At 46.5% G+C, this 27,135-nt stretch overlaps 2 protein-coding genes across 2 annotated transcripts; one reads left to right on the plus strand and one right to left on the minus strand.

The window, feature by feature from the left end:
* LOC115097603 (gap junction beta-2 protein-like) lies at positions 1–663 on the plus strand. The gene has a single exon (XM_029613544.1). The coding sequence runs from the start codon at positions 1–3 to the stop codon at positions 661–663; it is 663 nt and encodes a 220-aa protein (XP_029469404.1).
* Positions 664–6,528: 5,865 nt separating this feature from the next.
* Positions 6,529–25,850, minus strand: RPS15 (ribosomal protein S15). The gene is made up of 4 exons (XM_029613198.1): positions 25,743–25,850; positions 25,199–25,284; positions 13,494–13,728; positions 6,529–6,694 (listed from the first exon to the last, which is right to left on the minus strand). The coding sequence occupies exons 1-4, from the start codon at positions 25,743–25,745 to the stop codon at positions 6,581–6,583; spliced, it is 438 nt and encodes a 145-aa protein (XP_029469058.1). The 5' UTR covers positions 25,746–25,850; the 3' UTR covers positions 6,529–6,580.
* Between the last annotated feature and the right edge of the window lie 1,285 nt (positions 25,851–27,135).

The following is a 27,135-nucleotide window of genomic DNA, read 5'->3' on the forward strand; positions in this document are numbered from 1 at the left end:
ATGGATGTGGAGACTATTACATGCCTGCTGAGTGGCACAGGTATGCATGCCACCCGCCTGGGCAGGACCTGCCTGGCACTGTTATTCTTCACTCGACTTGGGGTCCTGGCGGTTGGGGCAAAGACCCTGTACAGGAACGAAGACGAAGACTTCGTCTGTAACTCCAGCCACAGAAGCTGCACCGGCGCTTGCTTTAACAACTACTCCCCCATCTCTCCGTTTAATCTGTTCATACTTCAGGCGGTGGTGCTCTTTACACACGCTCTTGCCGTCGCCAATTACTTCCGGCACAACAGCCAAGCAAAGGACAACTGGCTGCAGCGCAAATTCCGGAGCAGACTGGGGCAGGACAGGCAGCATTTTGTCAGTGTTCTAGCCAAAGCTATGATCGAGGGCATCTTCCTCACCACATTCTATAAGCTGTATGATGGGCTTCAGCGCCCCTCCATCGTACAGTGTGCTACCATGCCGTGTGAGAGTTTGGTAACATGCACCGTACAAAAAGCAGGAGAGAAGGATGTCTTTAATCTGTGCATGAACGCCATGTCCTTGGCATGCTTACTCCTGTGCCTGAAGGAGCTCTGCCACACAGGCCTTAAAATACGCTCCAAAACCTCAGCCTTAGAGCCCTGCTTCCAACATCAAAGGCACGGGTTTAATTAAGGAGCGACGTTTTAGTTATTTCTTATCTTTTAATTTTGCTGTTTTATCTTCTATTTTAATAATTGATTGTAGTTTCTTCGCTGTATAATTATTGACATGTAAACCGCTGTGAAGGCTATGTCGAGCCAACGGTATATAAATAATAATAAACCTTAAACCTTAAAGTCCTGCAGCTACTTGTGACTCAGATTGACAGCTCTCCCTCATCTTCAGGGGCTGAGCATTTTGCAAATTTAATTTCCTTCACAATCCCTTGAATAAATGATGCTAATTACAACTCGCAGGGCACCATGGATTTGGTATTTTGATCCTGGTGCCTTTTTCAGGATATCCAATTTGCTCTACAGCCCACTAACTCCAGAGCTTTCATTGTATGTAAAGATTCACTTAAAGGTCATTTTGTAAATCTTTTTCTTTAAAAACTTTTTCTTTATTAATTTCATATATTAAAGCAAAAGAACTTTGTATTTGTAATAAAGGGGATAACAAAGCAAAAACTTAAATGATAAAAAGAAAAATATTATACTTCTACCATCACTGATATCTTCTAAAAGAGAAGAAAAACAAAAAAAAAGAGAGGAAATACGTAGAGAAAAAAAGGAAAAATAAAATTAAAAAGCATTAGCAAGAGAGTTCCTGCCATTACATATAGAGGACAAGTCTGAAGCATAAGAGCAGAAGAGGTTCGAACCTTCCTTGCATCCAAGAAAGAGTGAAGCTGCTCAGGAGAGAAAGATATAGCAATCAGAACGATATTTAATAAAGCACTTACAAGGGTATTAGAAAGTAAATGAGGCACCCAATTCTAAAGTATCTTTCCTTGAGTAAGCCTGGAAAAATTCCATCTTTATGACCATGGAAAGAAACATTTAGATTCTGGAAATACAAGGACATCACTTTAGTTAAATCCAACTCTGCAACAAATGAAGCTGATAAGATTGCTCTTTCAAACATTTCCAACCCTGAGGTCTCCAAAAATTCAACCAAATTTAACATAGGCAAATTGTTAATAGCTCCAGGGTCTCCAACAGCTTCTTATGAGGTAACGTGAGATGATCAAGGGAGAAACATATTTTATTAATAGGAGAATCTTCAGATGGAACAGGAAGAACTTTAGCAAAATACCTTTTCAAAGGAACCAAGGGAAGTTCTCCCACGACTTCAGAGCAGTGGTTCCCAACCCTGTCCTGGGGACCCCCCAGCCAGTCGGGTTTTCAGGATATCCACCATGATGAGGCATGAAAGTTTGCAGGTTATGGAGGCAGTGCATGCACATTTTCTCTCATGCATATTCATGGTGGATATCCTGAAAACCCGACTGGCTGGGGGGGGGGTCCCCAGGAGAGGGTTGGGAACCACTGGTTTAGGGAACTTTAAGAAAAACAAAACACAAGACCGATGCCTTGGAAAGATTATTTATTAATACAACAATGCTCCAAGGCATCGGTCTTGGTTTTTGTTTTTCTCACATCAGTGGCTTCTCTAGACCGATTACCGCTTTGTTTTTTGGGTCCTTCGTTATTAGGGAACTTTAAGACACTAAGGTTAAGCCTATGAGAGGCATTTTCCAGTAGCTGAATCCTATGGAATAAAAGCCCTCTTTCTTAAACCAAAGATTGGACCCCTTGAATCTTGGCAATGTCTTGTTCGAGACCTGTTAATTGACTCTCATGCTCTTAGGGGCAGATTTTAAGAGCCCTGCTCGCGTAAATCCGCCTGGATTTACGTGAGCAGGGCTTGCGCGCTGGCGCGCCTATTTTACATAGGCCTGCCAGCGCGCGCAGAGCCCTGGGACTCGCGTAAGTCCCGGGGCTTTCCGAGGGGGGCGTGTCGGGGGTGGGGCTGATCGGCGCAGCGTTTTCGGGGCGTGTCGGCGGCGGGCCCAGGGGCATGGTTTCAGCCCGGGGGCGTGGCCGCACCCTCCGGAACCGCCCCCAGGTTGCATCTAGGTGCGCCAGCGGCCTGCTGGCGTGCAGGGATTTACTTCTCCCTCTGGAGGCGTAAATCCCCCAACAAAGGTAGGGGGGGGGGTTTAGACAGGGCCGGGGGGGTGGGTTAGGTAGAGGAAGGGAGGGGAAGGTGAGGGGAGGGCGTTAGCGAATTCCCTCCGAGGCAGGCTGCGTGGCTCGGCGCGCGCCGATCCAGGATTTTAGCAGATACGCGCGGCTCCGCACGTATCTACTAAAATCCAGCATACTTTTGTTTGCCTGATGCGCCTACAAAAGTACGCGAGGGCGCCCTGTATGAAAATCTACCCCTTAGAGTAGATTTTCATGACGAGCAACTATAGTCTAATCTTAAACCAAGAGTCCATTTTGGAAACTGAAGCTGTCAGAATCTGATCAAATTTTTCCATAAGCCCCCCATATTGCTTCAAGCGTGATCACCGCCAGTTTACTGGGAAAACGAGGCAGCTCACTGAGCACTGGGCCAGCAGGGAAGCCTGAATCAGTGATAGTAGACAGAGCATCACAGCTCTCTTGGCCTCCTGTCAGCCTAGAAACAAATGTGGAAAACTACACCGAAGCCTGCAAGACTCCAACAGTGCCGATAGATCCCTCGCACCCCAGCAAAGATGGCTGGAGAGATGCTGATACCTCCCTCAGCCCCTACCCCCTGAAAGCCATATCGCCTGTCAGTGCCACCAGAGTCCCGGAAAGAACTGCATCTCTCCATCGGCGAGAGTCTTGGTCTCGGGGGCTGAGCCAATGCTCCTTTGTTGAAAACAGCAACAAGAATATCTCCAGCGAGGCAGGAAGAGTAGACACTGCTGGCTGGGTGAGAAGGTTCGGTAGGGTAAACCCTCACTTTCCTTTTTCTCTTTGGAGCCATTCGCACAAGGGGAAAAAAAATGCAGAGGAAATAAGGTATGGAGCACAGCAGTAACATGTCTCTCTCATGGCCATCTTGCTCCACGCCTGTTAATCATTTTAAATTGCCTCTTGCCTAAAAGTAGTTAATACAGTTTTTATGCTGAGCATCTAGAAGCAGTGCGACAAAAAAGGACTGCACCAGATAAACACTCCTCAGGTCAAGAGCCATGCGAACTGCTCCTACTCACATCCACACACCCCTACCCAGCACTAGCCGATAACAGCACTGCCAGCCATGCCCCCCCCCCCCCCCCCCCCCCCCCCCAAAAAATAGCACTGGACAGCATTTCACATAGTTTTCATCCCATCTTCCTTTTGTTTTCCAATGCATATCTTTTAATAAAGGTGCAAAGTACCTTTTACATAGCTGACACATAAATAAGTTTACCTGCCCTCTTTCAAATAATAGCTGGAAGAGGCAGGAGGTGGTGTCTTCAAGGCTGAACCCTGAAGTGCATACTCAGTGCCAGTGACATGCCCCAACCAACCAGAGAGCTGCATAGTGCTGCCTCCAAACCAGAGGGCAACAATATCACCATAAAATAAAACCATGCAGATAGGAGTTGGTGCTACGGTATAAAAGCCCAAGTCAAACTTCTACTCAGCATGGAAAATTCAGTTGGACCTATGACCGGGAGTGCAAAATGTTTGATGCCTTTTTTTGATCCAATAGTTCCTTCCAGTTTATTCAGAACCAGGGCTGGGATCTGGCATCAAGCGCCTTCATTCACAAACGCTCAGGCATTTCGCCCGTTTTCCTAAACCCACACTCGGCACTACGCCTAGTCTAGCCATTGCCGTAATGGAATCAAGATTGGGAGCCATATACCAGAACTGTTTCATGGACTCAATCCAGCCACCAGCGGTCACTTTTAATGACGACAATTCCCCCACCCCATGCAGCTGTGAATGCAGTCGCTGCGGCAGACCCAGCCCAGTAGACCTACTGCAGGAATCAAACACATGGCAGCACTGCCACCGAGCCCTCTCATTTCATGCCTTATAGTCCTACCTTAAAAACTAAGAGTTTCAGAACAGCTGGTGTCAGTTTAAGCAGGGAAATGTATACACACAACTATCCAACATAGTAAATGACCAGAGAGGAAGGCAACAAAGCTGACAGCCAGTGTTACTGTTGCAGTGAAACTGTTCCATAATCACCAAAGTGATACGGCTTCTTTTAGTAAGTGTGTAAGAGCAGACACTGAGGAGTAATGGATTGTTCCATAACCCAGTATTGCTTAATGGGTGAGATGGTAGATGCTATTGGGACCTGGAGCTGAGATAGGGGCACTTCTCGCCCTGCCCAAAATTGTTGTAATGGATCAAGGTAGACATGAGGTCTTCGCACTGTTGGAGCCCCATGTTAGCTTGAGGCTGGCACAGGAACTTCTGATCAAGCTTCAAAGTCACTTTGAGCGCACTTCCTGGGAGAATCCCTACCAGAAATGTCACTGGACAAAAAGGGAGGATAATCTTAAAATCTGCTAGCCAGCAGCTTAAATTAACCACACTTGGATTGAGTGGAGGCTAAAATGAAATCAGACATTTACTGTAGCTGCATGAAATAAAGATGGTCCGTAGCTAGAAATAAATAATATTAGGCCTAAACCAATAAATCTCATATTTGAAAGAATACTGAAGGAAAGTTTTTAATCTTGATTTTGGGAGAAGGGAGGTCAATTTAAAAATCTACTTCATGTGCCTAAACCTTACAGAATAGATTATCCTATGGCAACAGTATGAGAGAAAATCTGGGTCAGCATGATCTCTGAAAAATGTAACCTCTTCAAATGTGCAAAAACACCAGGAAGTAGAATTAGATAGTGCAAAATGTTAGTCTTACTTTGCTTATTTAATTTTAAAATGAAAGAAAAATCCAATCATCAACTTAGATAAGAAACAAAAATGGATGTATAGTATTACCTATTTGTATAGTACATGATTTTACTAAGACAGAAAAAAATGTGCTTCCTAGCAAGCAAGTTTGCTAGGTTAAATGTAGATGCTGCTGTTTTGTTTCATGCAAAATTCAAAGCAGCTTTGGGAGAGAATACTCTTCTTCAGAACTATGACAACACAAAGCAGTTTCTGAACCAAAAAAAAAAAAAAAGGTACCCGAACTGCAGAATTAAAAAATTCAGCTCCTGTAATATGTGGATAAATGGCTACTTGCCGGTCCCATCTTTAGAATAATCTCCTTTCCTGCCCCATTTTTTTATGCAGTTTCTTCCTGCTCCTTTTATATTGCCCAGCGCAATCAAAACCAAGGGTGGGATCTGGCACCATGATGAGACTTCAAGTCACATCTACCTGAGGGCTTTCCTCACCCTTCCATCTAATCTAGTTATTAAAGCAACAGACCTTGGACTGGAGCCACTCCTGAAAACCTGGCACACGAGCACCCCACGCCTGGCCGGCAGGAGTCACCGTTGTCCACTGGCTGCCCCCATCCCCGTCTCTCCCTTTCCCCTCATACCTGCGAGTTTTACAACCATCATTTATTAAATGATCCCAAACCTTTTCATTTTTGAATGTTGAAAGCAGCTTTCCCTTCTTCTTTAGAGTTTGTGGCTTTTTGAACCATTTATGTCCTTTGTCTTTTTAAGAATGTAATTGCTATTTCTCAGTGCATCTCATTCCTTTGTAAAGTTTGATGTCTGGCCTCACCCTCATTGCAATTTTACTTTCATAATGTAAATGGATTCAATGCTAGTATAAAGCAGTTATTCTAAAATTAGCACTGTTTTAAATGGTTCCCTCTGTTATGCTGGATGTATATGTAAAAACTTGCAGTAAAAAGAAAACAATTAAATTAAAAAAACAAAACCCAAAGCTTTGTAATATTGTGTTTATGAGGCTCCAAAATCCTCAGCTTCTGAGGTCCAGTGCAAACAGCAACCCCAAAACAGAGAAACAAAAGCAGCCACAGGGCTGTAAACCTGGTGGACCAGCTGACTGTGCTTCTGCAGATTAATAAACTTCAGACATGCCAAGCTAGAAAGATTTTCTTTATTTACACAGACAGCTTCCCGTAAAGCACTTTACTTCAGCGGAATGAACCTGGATGAGTGGGTGGCACCAATACCAGGTCTGCCATGTTTCACCGGCTTGTATGTGATGGAGAACTCGCCCAGGTAGTGGCCAATCATCTCAGGCTGTAAGGAGACAAAATACAAGAGATCCATAAGCAAGGTGTTACAGTAAACGACAGCAAGTCTTAATTAATTAATGCCTCGACATTGTGCTAATCAACCCCTCCCCCAAACACTCTAGCTACAGTGTCACACATGCATCTGCTACTCTCAAGGCTGACCAGTGCCATGGCCACATTGAAAGAGACCGTGGAGGGACAGGAGGTAAGTGAGCATGCTTCCTACCACTTCTACTGACCAGGATCCTATGGAAGGGGTTACAAAAAAAAAAAAAAAAGTGTGTGTGTGTGGTCAGATGATTTAAAGTAATTAAAGCTAAAAACATATCGCTGAAACTAAATCTACTCTGAAGAGAGAACAGCAATAAGTGGCGTGCCTCAAGGATTGGTTTTGGACCGGTTTGGTTCAACCTGTTCGTGAGCAACATTGCAGAGGGCACGGAAGTTTAAGCTTGTCTGTTTGCAGATAATACTAAGATCTGCAGCAGAGTGGACAAGCCTGAAGGAGTAGAGAGAATGAAAAGAGATTTAAGAAAGCTTGAAGAGTGGTCTAAGTCTTGGCAGCTGGGATTCAATGCCAAGAAGTGCAGAGTCCTGCATCTGAGGTGCAGTGATCCAAAAGAGCTGTATGTGATTTGGGGGTGGGGGGAAGACGGGGGAAGACTGATGGGCACAGAGCAAGACAGGACCTTGGGGTGATAGTTTCTGGCAATCTGAAGGCGGAGAAGCAATGCGACAAGGCAATAGCTAAAGCCAGAAGAAAAACCAGTAAGAGAAAGGAGATGATAATGCACTTGTACAGTACAAGGTCTTTCAAGGCCTCACTAGGAATACTGTGTTCAGTTCTGGAACCCCTATTTCAAAAAGGATAGAGATAAGATGGAAACATTCCAGAGAAAGGCAACCAAAATGGTGTGGGATCTATGTCAGAAGACTTATTTATTTAGAAATTTTTATATACCGGTATTAGTTGTGGACATCATATCGGTTTACATTAAACAAAAAAGCTTGGAAATTACATGATAACAGGGGAACAAGGAACTGGGAGGGGGGGGGAACAAGGAACAGTTATGAAGAAAAAGATAAGCAAAAACAACTGGTACCTCAATATGAGGAGAGGCTGAAGGATCTAAGATTGTACACCCTGAAGGGGAGGAGGTATAGAGAAGATATAATACAGACCTTCAGATCCCTGAAAGGTACACACTTTAACCCTTTTCTGCAGGAAAGGAAACTGTAGAACTAGGGGGTCATGAAATGAAACTCAAGCAGGGACAACTCAGAACCAACATCAGGAAATATTTCTTCATGGAGAGGATGGAGGATGCCTGGAATGCCCTCCTAGATGAGGTGGTGAGGATGAAAACTGTACATGAATTCAAAAGGGCATGTGATAAACACTGTGGACCCTTAGAGTTACGAGACTGGGATTTAAGAAAGGGAAGCATAGGGGTAACCTGCACAAAGTGCAGAGACTTAACAAAACGTATGGGGAATATCTGTTCAGAGCAGCAGTTGCTACCCATAACATGAGGCATAGGAGTAACCTGCAAGGAGTGGCAGTTACTCCCAAGGCAACTTGCTGGGCAACCTGGATGGACCATTTGGTCTTTATCTGCTGTCATTACTATCAGGCCGATAAAGAATGGTGCGCTTGGCTGAGCGCACCGTTTAGCCGCGTGTTTTAGACACACTATTACCACCCCTTATACTGAAAGGGATATTAGCGCGTGGAAAGCGCACTGCCAACCCCCCCTATCAACTGGAGGAGTGTTCTTCAGGGCAAGTCCGATCCCCTTCTTCCCAGCATCATAAAGGGAACGACAGTGGATGTGGACCTACTTTATAATAATTTAGCAAATCTCATCTGTAAACCTCTGCCTCAGTCACCCTGGGCCTTGGACATGCTCAGCCCATAGCTGATTATATCTCATGCAGAGATACCATCTGCCTATGAAGCAAATAATCATCCATGTGACACAAAGGAAAATTGATTCTTACTTGCTAATTTTTGTTCCTGAAGTACCACGGGATCAGTCTAGGCAAGTGGGTTTATGCATCCCTACCAACAGATGGAGGCAGAAAGCAAAACTTTGAGGCACTTCTACATAACAGAGTGTGCCACTTGCAGTCCCTCAGGACTGACCTGTACCCAAGCCAAGATGTCTAGCTTAACAAAACCCAATAAACCTTGGGTAAACAGAGACTTAAAGTTGGAGCCCCTGCAAACTAGGCCTCCCCTTGATTTATCACAAAAAATATATACCAAACTATGTACAATTATTACTCTGAGCATATCAGATGCCAGCTCAGCTGGATCCAGAAGCGAGGAAGTCTTTCAACAGATGGGGACGGGTCTCTGGACTGATCCGTGGTACTTCAGAATGAAAATTAGCAGGTAAGAATCAATTTTCCTTTCCTGTTCATATCCCTGATCAGTCCAAACAAGTGGGATGTACCCAAGCCCCTCTATTCTAGGCAGGAACCCGAAAGACCCGCGCATAATACGCTCTCTCCCCAATCACCACCTCGTCCGGGACTCGCACATCTAAGCAGTAATGTTTGGTAAAAGTGTGAAGAGAAGACCACATCGCCATATGACAAATCTCCTGCAGAGAAAGCAGTTGACACCCCGCCCACGTCGTCGCCTGCTCCCTAGTGGAATGCGCTCTCAATCCCTCCAGCACCGACTGGCCTTTGCAGATGAAAGCCGAAGCTATCGTCTTTTTTAACCATCGAGCAATAGTGCCCTTGGAAGCTTTATTTCCCTTCTTTACTCCACTGAATAGGACAAACAGATGGTCAGATCTCCGAAAGGCATTCATCCCCTTGAGATATCGCAAAAGAATTTGACGCACATCCAATAAGTGACGCTCCCTAGCCACAGGAGGACCGGCTGACATGTTCGGAAAGGCCGGAAGCTCGACCACCCGATTAAGGTGAAAGGACACTACCTTTGTCAAAAAGGAAGAGCTCAAAACTTGAAATGTTCTCCCAGAACCATGAACCTCAGAAACGTCTGGTGTTCTGTCAAGCCCAACGATGCGCACCACCATCACCGTGTGCAGTGTCTCCATCTGAAAACATGGCATCCAGAGGGCAGCATTTACCTTCTACAGATTGACAATAGGCCGAAAGGTCCCCTCTTTCTATGGCACCACGAAGTAAATGGGAATACCTGCCCTGCCCCCTCTCCTGAAGAGGCACCGGAACAATGGCGTGCATAAGGTGTAACCAATGTATTGTGTCCCACACCGCCTCTCGCTTGCAGCGGGAAACGCAGAGTGAGACTACAAAGGGGCCCTTGAGCAGCCGAAAAAATTCTAAGGCGTAGCTGTCTCTTATCACCTCCAGGACCCACCGGTCCGACGTGATTCTAGTCCAGTCCTCGTAAAAGAGAGATAGCCTCCCTCTGATAACCTGCAGGGAGGAGCGGACCAGCCCACCTTCATTGCCCAATCTTGTTTCCGCTCCCCCCTTGGGAACCACCATCCCTTGGGGACCTGCGCGGATTCAAAATGGGCAGCTGTCTGTGAGAACTCTGCTTCTGTGAGGCCAACACAGGAGTCCTGCCCACATGAAATCTCCTGGCCTCTCGAAAACAGGCTCATGGCAGAAAGGACTTCCTAGGCCCTTTCTGTCCTCGGGCAATTTATTGCCCTTCGACTCTCCCAAGTGCTTCACGAGCTGCTCCAAGTCCTCCCCGAAGAGAAGCTTCCCCCTGAAGGGGAGGTTTGACAGCTGGGCTTTAGACCATATGTCTGCTGACCAATTTCACAGCCTCAGGAGTCTTTGAACTACCACCACCAAGACCATACTTCTAGCAGCAGTTCAGATTATGCATACAAAGCATCGGCCACATAGGCCACTCCCGCCTCTAAGCAGGCCACATGAGTTACCACTCCTGAACGTTTGTAATGTGCCTTCTGCACCCAGGACAAACAAACAAGCTCTCTGCATTCGACTTCTGCACACCGCTGCACGAAGGGTCAAAGCTGAAACGCCAAACAGCCGCTTAAGCAGAATCTCCAGCTTCCTAGCCTGGACATCCTTTTGGGATTCTGCTCCCGCTACTGGGATGGTCGTCTTTTTGGTACTGCAAACATGGCTGCATCCATCTTGGGAATCCTCCACGACTCCAAGGTCTGTTCCAGCAAGGGATATAACTTCCCCATAGCCCTTGCTACCTTCAGGCCCGCCTCAAGAGATTCCCACTCCTGATCCAACAGGAAAGCTGTAGGGGGTCCCTGCAATCCCTCCAGGAGCGAGTTTACCCAGTCCTTATCTGAATCTTCCTGGCCAGCTTTAATCCTGAGGTCGACCAGCACCTGGGGAATCAACGAACCCAGTTCCTCCCTCCAGAACAGCTGGACCACTTGCTGATCATCCCCTTCCACGACAGGAAGTGTATCCGGATCCTGCATTGGATCCCCCAAAGAAGCCACTGGGTCCTGGTCCGGATCCTGCCCCGGATCTCCCTGGGCACCAACAGGATCCTTTGTTCAGTCCCACTGGACCCCTTTGTAGCTGATCAGGATCCTCTGACCTTCCGACAAATCATACTCCTTTGGGGCTCGACTGAGACCCAACATGCACAGGATGCCTTCTTGGCCGTCAGGACTTCTTAGGGAAGGGTCTCTTTGCCCCTAACTCCTTCCTGGCTAAATAAGCCTTATGAAGGAGAAGAACAAACCTCATGGAAAACGCCTCTAGGTCCGAGGAGGCAGAGTCCTGATCTGCTACCTCTTGTACATAATACTCTCAAGCCCCTCCTCACCTCCTGCCACCAGCAGGGTCCTTTTCCACAGGAAAAACCGTGGAAGGAGAGTCCCGGGGCTCAGAAATGACAGCCTGCACCTCAGCAAGTGCTTCCAAAATGGCCACTGGCTCCTCTGACCCCTCCCCTCTGGAGTCCCCAGAGCCAGCCCAGCCTCCTGCCCAATTTCCCAGCTCCCCAAGGGTCCCACCCTCCCCAGGCACATTTGCGGCGAAACGAGGACGCATCGAGGTGAGCATGCCGCAAACCGCAGCCACGACAAAGTTTGCCACACTGAGCGGGAGTCGGCACACCGGGGCAGTCAAGTCAGCACATGCTGTCAGAGCTAAAAATAAACTGTGCCAATGCAATTGTTCCTGTTGCTGTCCGGTGCTGAAATCGGCAAGCACCCAGCCCCGACGAAGGCAGGTAATTTGGCCTGCTCCCTCCTGCCTGCCTCCCGGCAGAAAACAAACACCCGCTCCTCAGCCCTGCTCACAAATGTTGAGGGATTGCAGATGACACTCTGTTATGTAACAGTAACTCAAAGTTTTGTTCTCTGCCTCCATCTGCTGGTAGGGGTGCATAAACCCACTTGTCTGGACTGATCCGAAGTATGAACAGGAATGAAGTAATCGCTGCTGACAGACATCCATCCGAACGCAGGGGAGATGGGGATGGTGTTTAATTGCTGCAATTTTATTCTAGTTTAGGACTTAAGAACTGGTAGCATGGCTTTCCTTCCATTTATGTTTTGTTTAAAAAGTTCCGTTTAAAAGCATTAATTGAAAACAAACAATTTCCTAGTAATTCCTAGGAACTTAAAGCTTTAAGAAACTCCCCCTGCAATCTTTCTTGTAACTTGGCTTTGCTCAGAGGTAGATTAATAAGTCCTGGGCTAAAAACTGGAGGAAGATTTTAGCATGGGTTTTATTTTACTTACACAGTAAAAACCTGCAGCCCTGCAGGATACTTAAGCTAATGGCATGCAAATGCCCCATGAATAAAAATAAGATTTTTTTTTAAACATGTTCTGGACCATTTGCATGCCACTTAAATTGCAAACTGCACTAAAAAGGAGGATTGTGCCAAGACAGCGGACAGTAGCAGTGGGCAGGGCTCAATCTCCAGAACTGGAAGAAGAGAGATGAGGAAGCAGGAGAGACAGAAGCCAGGCTGCATCGGCCACAGAGCAGAAACATACATTCAGCAGCACACACATTTGCAAAACTAAAATATTTACAAAATAAGAAAATGTTAGGACTTCAGAATGGCTGCCTGCAGCAGGTGGAAGTCTTAACAGGCCAACAACTTAAGAAGTACCAGGAATAAAATGAACAAAACCAGAAATAAGATTCATCTTCCTTAATATGCTTTTGCTTTCTGTGACTTTTCAGAAAGCCACTATTGTGAGTTCTGTCACACAGCTCCAAACTAGGGTTTAATTTCTTCAAAATCAAAACCAAACTTCTGGATCCACGCTGCAGGAATTTTGAATTTTTGCTACTTCTCTACTGCAAGAAGTATAACTTCTTCTCTGAACAGGAGTTACATTTCCTGTGGTGAATATTCAGGCACAGTTAGCGTGCTTCCTTGCACTGAAGGGTAACAGCAAGTAAAGCTCATTACCCTCCTACTTGCATTTGCATGTGCTAATCCTAGCATAGTTTTAACCTGAATTTTAGCATGTGCTCTCAGCACAATAACCCCATTAAATACCAGGGTGCATTTTGTGCAGAGTAAAAAAAAAAAAAGGGGGCTGTAAAATGCATGCTAAAATGTGGATTAAAACCCTTGCTATGCATGCTTTATAACATTAGCCCCAGGAGTTGTTTTTATTCCCATTTGGGCTAGGTGTCCATGCCCCCCCCAACCTCCTCCATAAGAAGAAAGATGGGCAGAAACTCCTCCCACAACATTCAGTGCACATAACACAGCAGCCCATTATCTCAGACTCTCAAACTGCAGACCGAATGACTAGCAGGAATCTCTTGTCCAGGGGAATCATTGCCCAGAGAGAAACTGTTGCATCCCGCTAATGCCTCACCTTGATTTCCACTTGGTTGAAAGTTTTGCCATTGTATACTCCCACCATGCTGCCCACCATCTCAGGAAGAATGATCATGTCACGCAAGTGAGTCTTCACAACCTCTGGCTTCTCCAAGGGGGGAGCTTCCTTCTTAGCCTTACGCAGACGTTTTAACAGCGAATGCTGCTTGCGCCGCAGGCCCCGATTCAGTCGCCTGCGCTGGCGAGCACCATACAGCTGCATCAGCTGCTCACTGGAAAATAAAGTTATAGTCATTTCCATGTCATCCTCTGACCTTTCAGAAACACCTCTCTTCCTTTTCAGATCTGCTAAAGGCTGCAAGGTAACAGGTAACACTGGCATATTATACACAGCACTCTATACACTGCACATAAAAACAGAGCAGCACATATGGGATGGAAGGCCTAGCTAATCTGCCTGATTTACTTTTTACATTGTCACAAACACCCTTCACAACTAAAGATCCCACACTTTCAACTGGAGAAATGACTTACGTGATAATTTCGTTTTCCTTAGTGTAGACAGATGAACTCAGGACCAATGGGTTATGTGCTCCCTGCCAGCAGATGGGAGACTGAGTCAGGTTTCAAAGCTGACGTCTCCCTAGATATACCCCTGCAGTGATCTCAGCTCTTCAGTATTCTCTTAGAAAAGCCATTGTGGATATATATATTGAAGAACTTGATTAGAATTTGGATACAACTTGATTAAACCCTTGGTTAACAAAACTTGATTAAAAACTGGAGACTGCAACTGTACTCAACCAACATAAGCTCTCTGGACTTGATATGTTTATTTCTGATATTGTTCAAATTGTTTTACTGTTGCACAACTGCTAAGAAAATGTATAACATTCAAATTGGTTTTTCTATTACACAACTGCTAAGAAAATGCATACTTTTGTAAACCGTTATGATGGCTCTACCGAATGACGATATATAAAACTCAACAAATAAATAAATAAATAAATAAATAAATAAGCGTTGAATCCCAGCAATACTATAGATCCCTGAACTAGGGATAGGGCGACGGCTTACCCATAACCACATGGAATCGAGATTCACCTCATGGACGATTCCTTTGCTCCTCTCCTGGGCAGACATGGGTGGGATGCTGAGTCCATCTGTCTACATTAAGGAAACTGAAATTATCAGGTAAGTAATTTCTCCATTTCCTAGGGTGTAGCCAGATGGACTCAGGACCAGTGGAATGTACAAAAGCTATTCATGAATGGGGAGGGAGGCTGCCCGTGGTCCAATTAGCACTGTCGTTGCAATGGCTGCGTCCTCTCGAGCCTGGACATCCAGGAAGGTAGAACCTGGAGAAGATGTGTTGGGAAGACCACGTCGCTGCTCGACAGATGTTGGTGGGCGACAGTAGCAGCCTCCATCCAGGATACTGCTTGAGCCCTAGTAGAATGAGCTTTGACCTGAAGGGGTAAAGGCTTCCCTGCCTCTACACAAGCTGCCTTGATTACTTCCTTGATCCAGCGAGCTATAGTAGCTCGCAAAACCGCTTCACCCTGTTTCTTCCTGCCGTGAAGAATAAACAAGCGATCTATCTTGCGCACCAGTTCAGACTGTTCCAGATACCACAATAGGAGTCTGCCAACGTTTAGATGGCGAAGAAGGCGGGGGGGTCTTCTGTGTCCTTGTGTCCCTCCGGTGACGGTAAGGAGATGGATTGATTCAAGTGAAACTCCGAGACCACCTTTGGTAAGGAGGAGACAGTGCGAAGCTGTACTGTTCCTGGAGTAAATCAAATGAAACATAGAAGCGACGGCAGAAGACGACCAAACGGCCCATCCAGTCTGCCCAGCAAGCTTTCACACTTTTTTTTTCTCATACTTATCTGTTACTCTTGGCCCTTATTAGTAACTTTTTGGTTCTAGTTACCTTCCACCCCCGCCAATGATGTAGAGAGCAGTGCTGGAGCTGCTTCTAAGTGAAGTATCTAGCTTAATTGGTTAGGGGTAGTAACTGCTGCAATAAGCAAGCTACTCCCACGCTTATTTGTTTACCCAGCCTGTGCCATTCAGTCCTTGTTGGTTGTTGTCTGAATATAATTCCTCTTTTCTTTATTCCCCCCTGCCGTTGAAGCAGTGAGTTGCGCTGGATATGTATTCCAAGTGAAGTATCAGGCTTAACTGATTCGGGGTAGTAACCGCCGTAACAAGCAAGCTACACCCATAATTATTTGTTTACCCAGACTATGTATTTCAGTTCTTGTTTGTTGTTGCCTGACTATATATCCTCTTTTCCTCTTTCATCCCTGCCGTTGAAGCAGAGAGCTATGCTGGATATGCATTGAAAGTGAAGTATCAGGCTTATTTGGTTTGGGGTAGTAACCCCTGCAACAAGCAAGCTACTCCCTGTTTTTTTTGTGAATGCAAATCCTTTTTACCACATTTCCTCTTGCCGTTGAAGCACAGAGCAATGCTGGAGTCGCATTGACAGTGAGAATGTTTATTGAATAAGGGTATTAATCTCCAGGTAGTAGCTGTCATTCCCGCAAGCTACCCCCATGCCTCTTCTCTTCATTCACATCATCTAGACTTTATAGATCCACAGTGTTTATCCCATGCCCCTTTGAAGTCCTTCACAGTTTTGGTCTTCACCACTTCCTCCGGAAGGGCATTCCAGGGATCCACCACCCTCTCCGTGAAGACATTCTTCCTGACATTGGTTCTGAGTCTTCCTCCCTGGAGTTTCAAATCGCGACCCCTGGTTCTGCTGATTTTTTTCCAATGGAAAAGGTTCCCGACAGGATAGTGCTGTAGTTCTGAGATGCGACGGGCTGAGCATATCGCCACCAAGAATACCATTTTTAGTGTTAATAGGCGTAGGGACAGACTGCGCATCGGTCTGAAGGAAGGTCCTGCTAGGAAGTCCAATACTAAATTGAGGTTCCATAGGGGGGACTGGCCACTTTAAGTGTGGTCGGAGTTGTTTAACCTCTTTAAGGAAACTGCCCAAGTCCGGATGTGCCGACAGACGGTTTCTGTTCACCTTGGCCCTCAAGCAGGAGAGGACTGCTACTTGGACCTTGAGGGAGTTGAGGGACAACCCTTTCTTCAGGCGGTCCTGTAAAAATTCCAGAATCATGGGTATCTTGGCTGTTCGCGGGGGGGAACCCCATGGCCCTCACACCAGGCCTCAAATATTCTCCAGATCCATATGTATGCCAGAGATGTTGAGAACTTCCGCGTGCGAAGCAAAGTGGCAATCGCAGCCACGAGTAACTGTGCTTCTTCAGGCGAGCCCTCTCGTAAGAGAGAATCAGGCCAGATCTTTGTGAAGAATCGGGCCCTGCTGGAGAAGGTCCCTGTGTGGGGAGAGGCACAGAGGATTCCCCACGAGGAGACTTTGCATGTCTGCGTACCACAGGTGTCTGGGCCAAACCGTGGCCACCAGGAGGACTAAACCTCTGTGGTGTTCTATCTTGTCCATGATATTGCCCAGTAGAGTCCATTGGGGGGGGGGGGGGGGGGGGGGGGGGAAGGTGTACCGTAAGTCGTCCTCTGGCCAGATCTGGACGAGGGTGTCAATCCCTTGGGAGTGCTGCTCTCGTCTGCAACTGAAGAACCGGGGGACTTTAGCATTGTGAGATGTGGCCAGTAGGTCCATGGCCAGGAGGGCCCCAGCGGTTTACTAGAAGCTGGAAGCCTTTTGTCAACAGCATCCATTCCCCTGGGTCCAGGCTTTCCCTGCTGAGGAAGTCCGCTGTGATGTCTTTTCCTGCGATGTGGGAGGCCGAGATCCCTTGTAGGTTTAACTCCGCCCATTCCATAAGGAGATCTATTTCCAGAGACACCTGATGGCTCTTGGTTCCACCTTGGCGGTTGATGTAGGCAACTGTTGTTGCGTTGTTCAACATCACCCAAATCGCTTGCCCCTGGAGCCTGTGGCTGAACTGCAGGCATGCTAGTCTGACCGCTCGAGCTTTCAGGCGGTTTATGTTCCAGTTCGCCTCTTCCTTGATCCATTGTCCCTGGGCTGTCAGCTCCTGACAGTGAGCTCCCCACCATCGGAGTCTTGCGTCTATCGTGAGGAAGATCCAGCTCGGTGGGGACAGGCTTACACCTTTGCTTAGGTGGATTTCCTGTAGCCACCACTGGAGCAGAGAGCATACCTCCATTGGTAGGTGGAGGCGAATCGAATAGTCTTGGATCAGTGGGTTCCAGCGTGACAGTAATAAGCGTTGGAGAGGCTGCGTGTGAGCCCTCGCCCACGATACTACTTCCAGTGTTGATGCCGTGAGGCCGAGGACCTGAAGATAGTCCCACACCTTGGGGCGCATTGTGGTAGTCAACCGGCATACTTGGTCCATCAGTTTCTTCCTCCTTGGGGGAGGGAGGAAGACCTTGTTCTGCTAGGTGTTGAATCAGGTCCCCAGGTACTCTTAAGGACTGTGAGGGCTTGAGGCTGCTCTTGTCCATGTTCATGACCCAACTGAGTTCCTATAGGAGGGACCTGACCCTGCTGGTCAGTGGAAGAGGCTCTCTTCCACTGACTTCGCCTGGATCAGCCAGTCGTCCAAGCAGGGGTGCATCAGGTTCCCTTCTTTCCTCAGTGCTGCCGCCATGACCACCATAATTTTGGAGAATATTCTGGGGGCGGTTGCCAGGCTGAAGGATAATGCCCAGAACTGGTAATGGCGGCCCAGTACCGCAAAGTGTAGAAAATGCTGGTAATCTTGATGGACTGGAATTTGAAGGATGCTTCGGAGAGGTCCAGGGAGGTTAAGAACTCTCCAGGTTGCACTGCCATTACGATGGAGCAGAGAGTTTCCATGCGAAAATGCAATATCCACAGATGACTTAACGCTCTTGAGATCCAGGATGGGCCGGAATGAGCCCTCTTTCTTGGGCACGATAAAATAGATGGAATAACACCCCGTATTTACTTGGAATGTAGGTACCGGAGATATAGCCCTCAGACTGAGGAGCCTTATCAGTGTGGATTCCACTGCCAGTTTCTTAAGCTGGGAGTGGCAAGGTGATTTCATGAACCTGTCCCGAGGGATGCTGTGAAATTCCAGAGCATAGCCTTCTCGTATGATGTCCAGTACCCATTTGTCAGACTTGATCTTGACCCACTGCTGGTAGAAGAGGTAAAGTCGACCCTCTGTCTCCTCTTTCTGTGGATGTGTCGGCCCAACTTCATTAGGAAGCTTGGGTCGAGCCTGAGCCCAAACCTGTCCTTTTGGGTTGCTGGTTCCGAAAGGACCGAGACCTTCCTGAGGGTCGAGGTGACTAGAATGACAGGTTTCTATAGGGCTAGAAGCGCTGGGAACCCATGACCCAACCCGTCATGGGAGAGGGGAGCTGAGACCTCTTTTTCCTGTCTTCCAGTAGTCGAGGCACTGGAGATTCGCCCCACTTACTGGCTAGCTTCTCCAACTCGTTTCCGAATAGGAAGGATCCCTTAAAGGGCATCTTTGTGAGGTTCGCCTTAAGAGGTTGCGCCCACTGACCAGTTCCGCAACCATAGCTGTCTTCTGGCTCCCACCACTGAGGCTACTCCTCTGGTCAAGGTATGCACTAGGTCTGAGCTTGCATCTGTCAGGAAGGCTGCAGCGGGTTCAATCGCCTCTCCGGCGTGCACCCCAGAGCTATCTGCCTCTCTCATGAGGAGCAAGCCACCAAGGCACAACAGAAAGCGATCTGCAGTGTCATTGCTGTCGCATCGAAGGCATGCTTGAGGATGGATTCTAACTGCCTATCGTGAGTACCCTTCATAGCCGCCCCTCCCTCAACAGGGATGGTTGTTGCTTCGAGACTGCACAGACCATGGCGTCCATTTTGGGGAAATGTAGGTGTTACTTGACTGCTGGGTCCAGAGGATTGAAGACTTCCAAGGCCCGACCTCCTTTAAAGCTTGCCTCCGGGGCGTCCCATTCCAGGTCAGTCAATCTTTGGATGGCTTCCAGCATTGGGAAATAGCAAGAAGCTTTACAAAGGGACATCAGGATGGGGGTCTTCTTTGGTTCCACCATAGGGCCCACACTTGTAACTCCCAGAGTCTTCAGGGTCTGGGAGACTAATGCCAGTAATTCATCTCTGTGGAAGAAACGAAGCATGATCTGGTATTCCCATCTTCCAGTGGATCCCCATCGTCATCCATGGTATCTGGGTCCCTGTCAGGGATACTCTTGGTGAGGAGTGGCATATGTCTTGCGGCCCGCAGGCAGGGCCAGGAGAGCGAGCCCCCCCCCCCCCCCCCCCCCAATTGGGGTTCAACCCGGGCAGGAACCGGGGCTGACTGTGCCTGACCAAGGCTTGGAGGCCCTGAAAAAATTCCAAGAGAAGGTTGCCGGATCCATATTTGTCCCAGGGGGAACTGGGGGAGAGGCCACTGAACTGCCCTCTCCTGGGGAGGATGCCGTCCCAGAATTGCTCAGGTCCGGGGAGCTACCGGATAAGGCTGACTGGGATGCGCCGGGCTTGGAAAATTTTTGAGAATCCAGCCCTCCCTGGGCCTCCTCACAGTGCTGACACAGGCAGGATTCCAGGTCAGACTGTGCAGCTCTAATATGGCAGGCCGCGCAGAGAGTGTTGCCTAAGCTTCTTTGCTGCCGGGGCCACAGCCGTGTGGTTTGTGCGTTAGCCGGTTATTGTCTATCATGCGCGCATTGATTTCACCTCAGCACGCGTATGTCTAAGCGGTCGATTGTGCGCAAATTTATGCGCGTGGCTATACGCATATTTATGCACATAGAAGACCGACCCGCACCGCGGGTACCGAAAGCCAAAGGGGGGAAATGGAGCCACACCAAACCGTGCGGAAGATGGTGCCGCCGCAGATTGCCACGTGGAGAGTCGGCAGAGTCGAAAACGGGCCCTACTCCGTCGGAGGGGCCAATCAACCCGCATGGAACCCCCTTCCCTCGCCCAAACGGAGATTGGGAACAAAGTCGGTACGGCGTGCCAAGCAAGGAGACCGGAGGAAAGACTTATGAAAGTCCTTCCACATCTCTGACTCGGAAGAGCTCTTCTCTACTTACCTGGTCTCAGCACTTACTGGCTGAGTACAGAGACGGTCTCTGGCTGCAGGAGAGGGCTTTAGCCTTCACCTTCTGCACATCAGCTGCTTCAGCAGTTAAGTCCACGCCAGGACCCGGCTACCGGACCAAGGCTCACCTCTAAGGGATCTCAGAAATCAGCTCAGGAATTCTCAACTGGGGGAGGGACCTTTGGGTATCACGCAGGAGAGCAGGGCTCAATCTTCTTTTAAAGTGAAGGCAAAAATTTCTCTATTTGGGTTAGAGCTGCAATCCCTCTAATGCCGTCCTAGTGTGGGGATAGCATCCACATCTGCTAGGAGAGAGCCGAGGTCACTGCAGGGTGACGTCAGCTTTGAAACCTGACTCAGTCTCCCATCTGCTAGCAGAGGAACAGATAACCCACTGGTCCTGAGTCTATCTGGCTACACACTAGGAGAATTATATATATTATATATTAAAAAAAAAAACCCCAGCAAGGAGAAGACAGAAAATCTTTGTGTTCTCTCTACAAGGAGAAACTGAATATTCTATAAAAAAAAACAGACTTTCAACCAAGGAGAAGAACCAAGATAGCCACCAACTTCTCAAGAAGGTCTAGGACTGGTCTAGCTGGATTCAAGGAAAGGAAATTAACAGGTTTGATTACATTTCTCCTTCCTTATCAACTTGCTAGACTAGCCCAGACGCGTGGGAAGTACCCAAACCCAGACTAATGTAGGCAGGAAGATAGGACTGCCCTAAGAACGCCTACCCTAAAGGCCACATCTCTTGGATTGTACATTCAACCTATAATGCTTAGTGAAGGAACGTAAAGAAGTCCAAAGGGGCCACCTTACTAATATTTTTTTTGGAGCAAGTGTCAATAGTCTCCACCGAAAAAGCAGCCTGAGCCCTCATAGAATAAGCCTGAAGAGCCTCCAGCGCCTGCCAACTACTACTGAGTAAATAAGCAGAGAACACAGTCTCCTTAATCCAAAGACGACTTGGAAGCATTCAGCAATAACTCTCTGAATGCTTTAAAAGTGATTCAGTCTTCTTATCCTGAAGATCTTTAAGGGCTGTGTCACCTTCCACCAGAATAATTGTCCTGCAGGTCACGGTGAAAACAAGGGCATTGGCAGGCGAAAGCCCCTCTCTGACTTCCACTAGCAGAGGATACAGCTTGCTCATGGCATTGATGCCTTCCCCTTCAGCAGACTCCCATTCAGACAGAACCATTCCTTTTACTGCCTTATGGATGGGGGAAGCACTTTAATGGCTTAAGAACTCCCTTTAGAATGAGATCTCCAGCAAGAGCCTCGATCTTGGAATTCAACATCTGGAGAAATGTAACAACCTAGGAGATCAGAAACACAACTTCATCCTTACGGGATAAACCAATGATAGATGAATTGTCTCCTTCAGAGTAAATCTCCCCTCCTTCCAAGAATGCTAAAGGACTGACCTCTTCAGACTCCAGGGCAGAACACAGAGTATGATCCCCACTCCAATCCCACAAATTCCAGTCAATCTAAGGCAATTAGAACCAAACTCTGCCCCCCACCACCCCCTCCCCAAGAATGGAGGCCAGGTTTGGCCCACAGCGCCTAATGCTCCTCCTTTACTGGACCTCTGTATTGCACAGAAAGCCCAGGGCAAACATAATGAAGTCTGGAGAAAAGACTTTTTGAGAGGAAAGGTAGAAGACCAGGAGGGACTTTCACCTTGGCTCTCCTTCCAGAATACTACTAGGAGATCACTGGAGCAAAGTGAATGGTGGCATCCATTCCCACTGTTGTGCAGACCTTAGCAGAGAAGACAGCAGCCAAACAACCTACACCCACCTGCACCTCCAAAGCTACAGGCTAGTCAATCACAGGGGAGCCAGAAACTCTCTTGGCCAGCTTTCCCATCAAGGAAATCTTAATCCCCATCACATATGGGGCAATAGGAGCTGACTGCACTGGCTCCCACAGCTGCACTGGAAGCCTTGCTTGGACATCCCCCCATATCTGTGAGCCTACCAACACTCTATCCTGACCCATAAGGAACAACCAGGAGAGCAGACAAAAGCTTCAACAGCCCAGAGCGGAGCCCGAGAAAGACAGCCTGCGCCTCTGAGCGCCAGCCTAAGGCCCTTTCTCACACAGTTGCTGGCCATATAACCCCCCTGCTGCCGTGGCTGTAGCTTCTCTCTCTCAAGATAATTTTTTAAACAACTTTAACAAGGAGCCAGAGATAGGAGCTAAATACAGGGAGAGGGATCTTTCAAGGGGAGAAATCTCCAGAGAGACACTTGCTCAAAGGATTCACTCCTGAGCTAGTTACTATCCCATAAGCTGAAACAGACCTTGCAGCTAACAAGGTTCGCTCTATCTTGTACATACTGAATCCTGGCAGCCTGGGTCAAAACCTGCTCACCTAGGGAAAAAGCTAAAAGAATTGAATCCCTTGGAGACAAATCCTGCTCAACCAGGAGAAACAGCCAAGACTGTTGCTCTAGGAATGGTGCTGGGAACGTATTCTACCAGGTAAGGTTGGAGGTGGAAGACGGAGTTGGGGAATCCTGCTATACCAGTGTAGTATGTGCAACCATCTGCTGGGACAGAGAATAGTGGCAATTGCCTGTGCTGCACTATCCTATATTCTGGTGATTATGTCACTGAAGTATGTCTCCTCTGTCGCCATCTGCTGGTAGGGTGGTATAAACCCACGTCTGGACTGATCTAGCAGAATAAGGAAAGGGATGTTCTTGGGAGAGGAAAAAGTACATGGAGACTTTGCTCATAATTAAAGCAGGTACACTTGCACATTGGTTTAAGAATTAGCCTGAAGGTCCAAAGCCTTTACACCCAACCAACCTGCTGAAAACTGCTTCAGTCTCATGGAGGTAGAATTCAATTTTTTTTTTCAAGAGACAAGTTGTTGGAATTTTTATTTTTTTTATATTCCACTCATTTAATATGTAGCTTTATCTTCCAATTTTCTTTTTATTTGGTCATTTAGATTATTGCAGAGCTTTATAGTTAGACATGGGAGAGGGCCTTGCTGCTCGATTAAGTATCATAACTCATATGCTCATCTACCCAGGATGGCAGAGACCCAAAGAGGAAGATGACAAAAACCAATTTAAAGGCGTGACATTCTACAAGTGTTCACAATCTATCTCTATTAGCTTGGCTATAGCCTTGGCAGTGTTTTCAGGAGCCACTGGGCAGACCCAACCGACTATATTGCCATGTCTATTTCAAAGCTCCTTCCAATCAAACCACTTGTATTCACAAGTGCATTCACTCTGCAGCTCATTCTTTCTCTTCTTTTATCTCCCTTTACATCCCTCCTGTCAAACTTCCTGTAGCCTTTTCGACTCTGAGTTTACTACCTTGCTGTACCATATGCCTGGAATTGCTTTCCCAAAGATGTTATGTTCTCTCACATAATCAAATCCCAACTAAAATTCTACCTTTTTTATGCTACTTTTAAAACAAACTTGTCCCTGAAAAGGGACTACTTGATTTAACCATTTCAATAGCAAACAGTTTTGCTAAAGTGCTTTGTCTGTATGTCTTGACTAGAGAGTAAGGTCTCAGGGCAGTGACTGTCTCATATGTTTTACAGAGTATTCACTTCTATGAAGCTCTCAAACAGGCCGATACAGGACAGTGCGCCAATACAGTACAAGCCCACGTTTGGATGCGCTAGTTTTACTCCTTATACAGTAAGGGGTAATAGTGCATCAAAAACACGCGTCCAACACCCCCCCAAGGCTGGCGTTAATTTCTGCCGGCACCGGGGAAGTGTACAGAAAAGCAGAATAAAGAGCTTTTCTGTACACCCTCCGACTTAATATCATAGCAATATTAAGTCGGAGGCCCCAAAATTTAAAAAAAAAAAAATTTTAATCGGCCCGCAGCCCAGAAGACAGACACTCAATTATGCCGGCGTCCGTTTTCCGAACCCGTGGCTGTCAGTGGCTGAGAACCGATGCCGGCAAAATTGAGCGTCAGCTGTCAAACTCGCTGACAGCCGCCGCTCCTGTCAAAAAGAAGGCACTAGGGACGCGCTAATGTCCCTAGCACCTCCTTTTACCACGGGCCCTAATTTGCATAGGCCACCCTCCTGAATCGTGCACCCAGGAGAGTGGCCTGTGCACACGCTGGGAGAGCGGGCGCTTGCCAGCTCTCCTGCGTGTTTTTCTGTATCGGCCTGATAGTGATTTACAGTAATATAAACAGATACAAAATATAACTAAACAATTACCCAATCAAAAATATAAAAAAAATGTTGCAATACATCTAAACTATTTAATCCACCCTTACCATTCCCACCATTAAACTACAAATTATAGCATTCTGCATTAAGATGTCTGATATGCAAAAGAAAATAACCACATTTTGATTGCCTTTTGGAAATAAAAGTAATCCCTTTGAGAACCACACTCTCTACGGAGACTATTCCACAGGCTAGGGGCCATCACTGAAAAGCTCTCATCCATGTTTACTGTAAATGGGCTCCCAGAAAAGGTCCCCAGTACTAGTACCCGCATTGTGAAAACACTGTTAAACACCAGTTTTATCATCCTCAAAGACCCTCTAATTAGCTGAAAAATAAACACCTTCATTTAGAAAACTATAAACACCTCACAGAAGCCATCCTCAAACATATTTATAATACAATTTTGTATGGTCTGCCTGAGAAAACAGCAGTAGATTGCTTACTAGGACATGTCCAACAGCTGGTCCAAGTCCACCCCTCTGTAGGTGAATTTCCTGAATGTCCTCTTCTTCTTCTGCTCCACTTCCGCCTGTAACGACAAAGGCACCGATAAACCTTCATATAATAAATAATAAAACATTTCGGTGAACACCGCGTTTGGAGATATCATCCAAAATAGTCCAGAGGCTCAAGATCAACATCCCAACTAAGGACCGAGAAACTATGTTTGAGGCGCTGACATTAGAGCACTAAAATGTTAGAGAGATGCAACTTCGGGAATGAGGAATGGAGGAATGAAACCACCAGCCCGGAGAACGTCAGCTCCCCGAGAAAGGACAGAAGCAAAAAACGCAGGCCCAGGGCTCGGCTCCCCATAGCAGAGACAGGCCACGGCTCTCTCTCTCTGTCCCGGGTTTCCCCTCCGATACCGCACCGAGCACGCGAAGGAAACGCACTCAACGAGTATCGCTGCTGTTGGAAACGCCACATCCACCACAACCTACAGATGCCAGCGGATCGTAGGCGAGAGACGCAGACTTCACCCACCATTTTTCTCCGGAGTTCTTCGAAAAGGAAGACTTCCGGTCGAGGACCACTACAAATCGCGAGATTTCCTACCACTTCCGACGCCGGTATGGGAAGAAGGTGATACTTGGCTGCCAATAATTCGTCACATCCGGGGATCGTACTTCCGCCTTGAGGCGAGTAGTTTTATATGTCCTTTTGTCGTTTATGGTGATTTGTCTACATTGTTAATCCGGGGGGCACTGTCAAAGAAGAATCAGGGAATGCTAATTATTTCCTGTAATGTTTAAAAACCCATAACTGCACTCTAATCACTTATTTCAAAACTTCATAGCCTCTTAATGCATCTTCAAAATCTCATTGTATATCATCGATAAGTAATCATTTTTTATAATTATATCTTTATTGAATTTCTTAGTTAATTACAATAAAATAAAGAAAATACAATTGCTGTAAAATATAAATAATTACAAGTAATAATCTTTACTAACAAAACAAAACACAGCAATCGTATGCCCTATAATCTTGGGGAGTTGTAAGAAAATTTCAATACATAAGAACATAAGAAATTGCCATGCTGGGTCAGACCAAGGGTCCATCAAGCCCAGCATCCTGTTTCCAACAGAGGCCAAACCAGGCCACAAGAACCTGGCAATTATCCAAACACTAAGAAGATCCCATGCTACTGATGCAATTAATAGCAGTGGCTATTCCCTAAGTAAACTTGATTAATACAATAACAAATAATCGATAAGAAAAGTAAAGAGTACCTGGGTTCTATCTAAATTCTTATAGACCTTCCCTTCAGCTATCTCCATAACAAAAAAAAAACATACCATAATCTTCTGAACCTCTCTCAGCATTCTTATTCACAATAAAAGTTTCCAAATGTAAAGGATCAGTAAACACAAACTTATTAGAGTGCAATGTTAAGAAACATCTGCAAGCAAACTTGAGAAAAAAGGATGCTCCTAAGGCAAGAACCATATTTTTTAAAGAAAGGAAATGTCTCCTATGTACTTGTGTAGGATGGGAGACATTAGGAAATATTAATATCTTTTGCCCACAAAAGGAGATATCTTTATTTTTCAGGTATTTATAAAACAAATCTTTGTCCCGCTCCGCACAATAAGAAACAAGGTATCTCTTTTACTTATTAAGTCTATCGATTCCTCAAGACATGTTGAGAGGCCAGAGCTTTATGATGTAAGAGGCTGATTATTATGATCTAATCCCTTTCTCTTAGACAAATAAAATATTTTAGAAATATTTTAGAAACCTCCTGCAGATATTTTTTAAACATTTCGGTTGCAGATTACAATCTACGGTAGTATATGGAAAATTGATTAAATGCAAGTTTTTAACTCTAGCAAGATTTTCTAAAGCTTCAGTCTCATTATGTAATAACAGACTA

This window comes from Rhinatrema bivittatum, chromosome 8, assembly GCF_901001135.1.
Source record: "Rhinatrema bivittatum chromosome 8, aRhiBiv1.1, whole genome shotgun sequence".
Taxonomy (NCBI): domain Eukaryota; kingdom Metazoa; phylum Chordata; class Amphibia; order Gymnophiona; family Rhinatrematidae; genus Rhinatrema; species Rhinatrema bivittatum.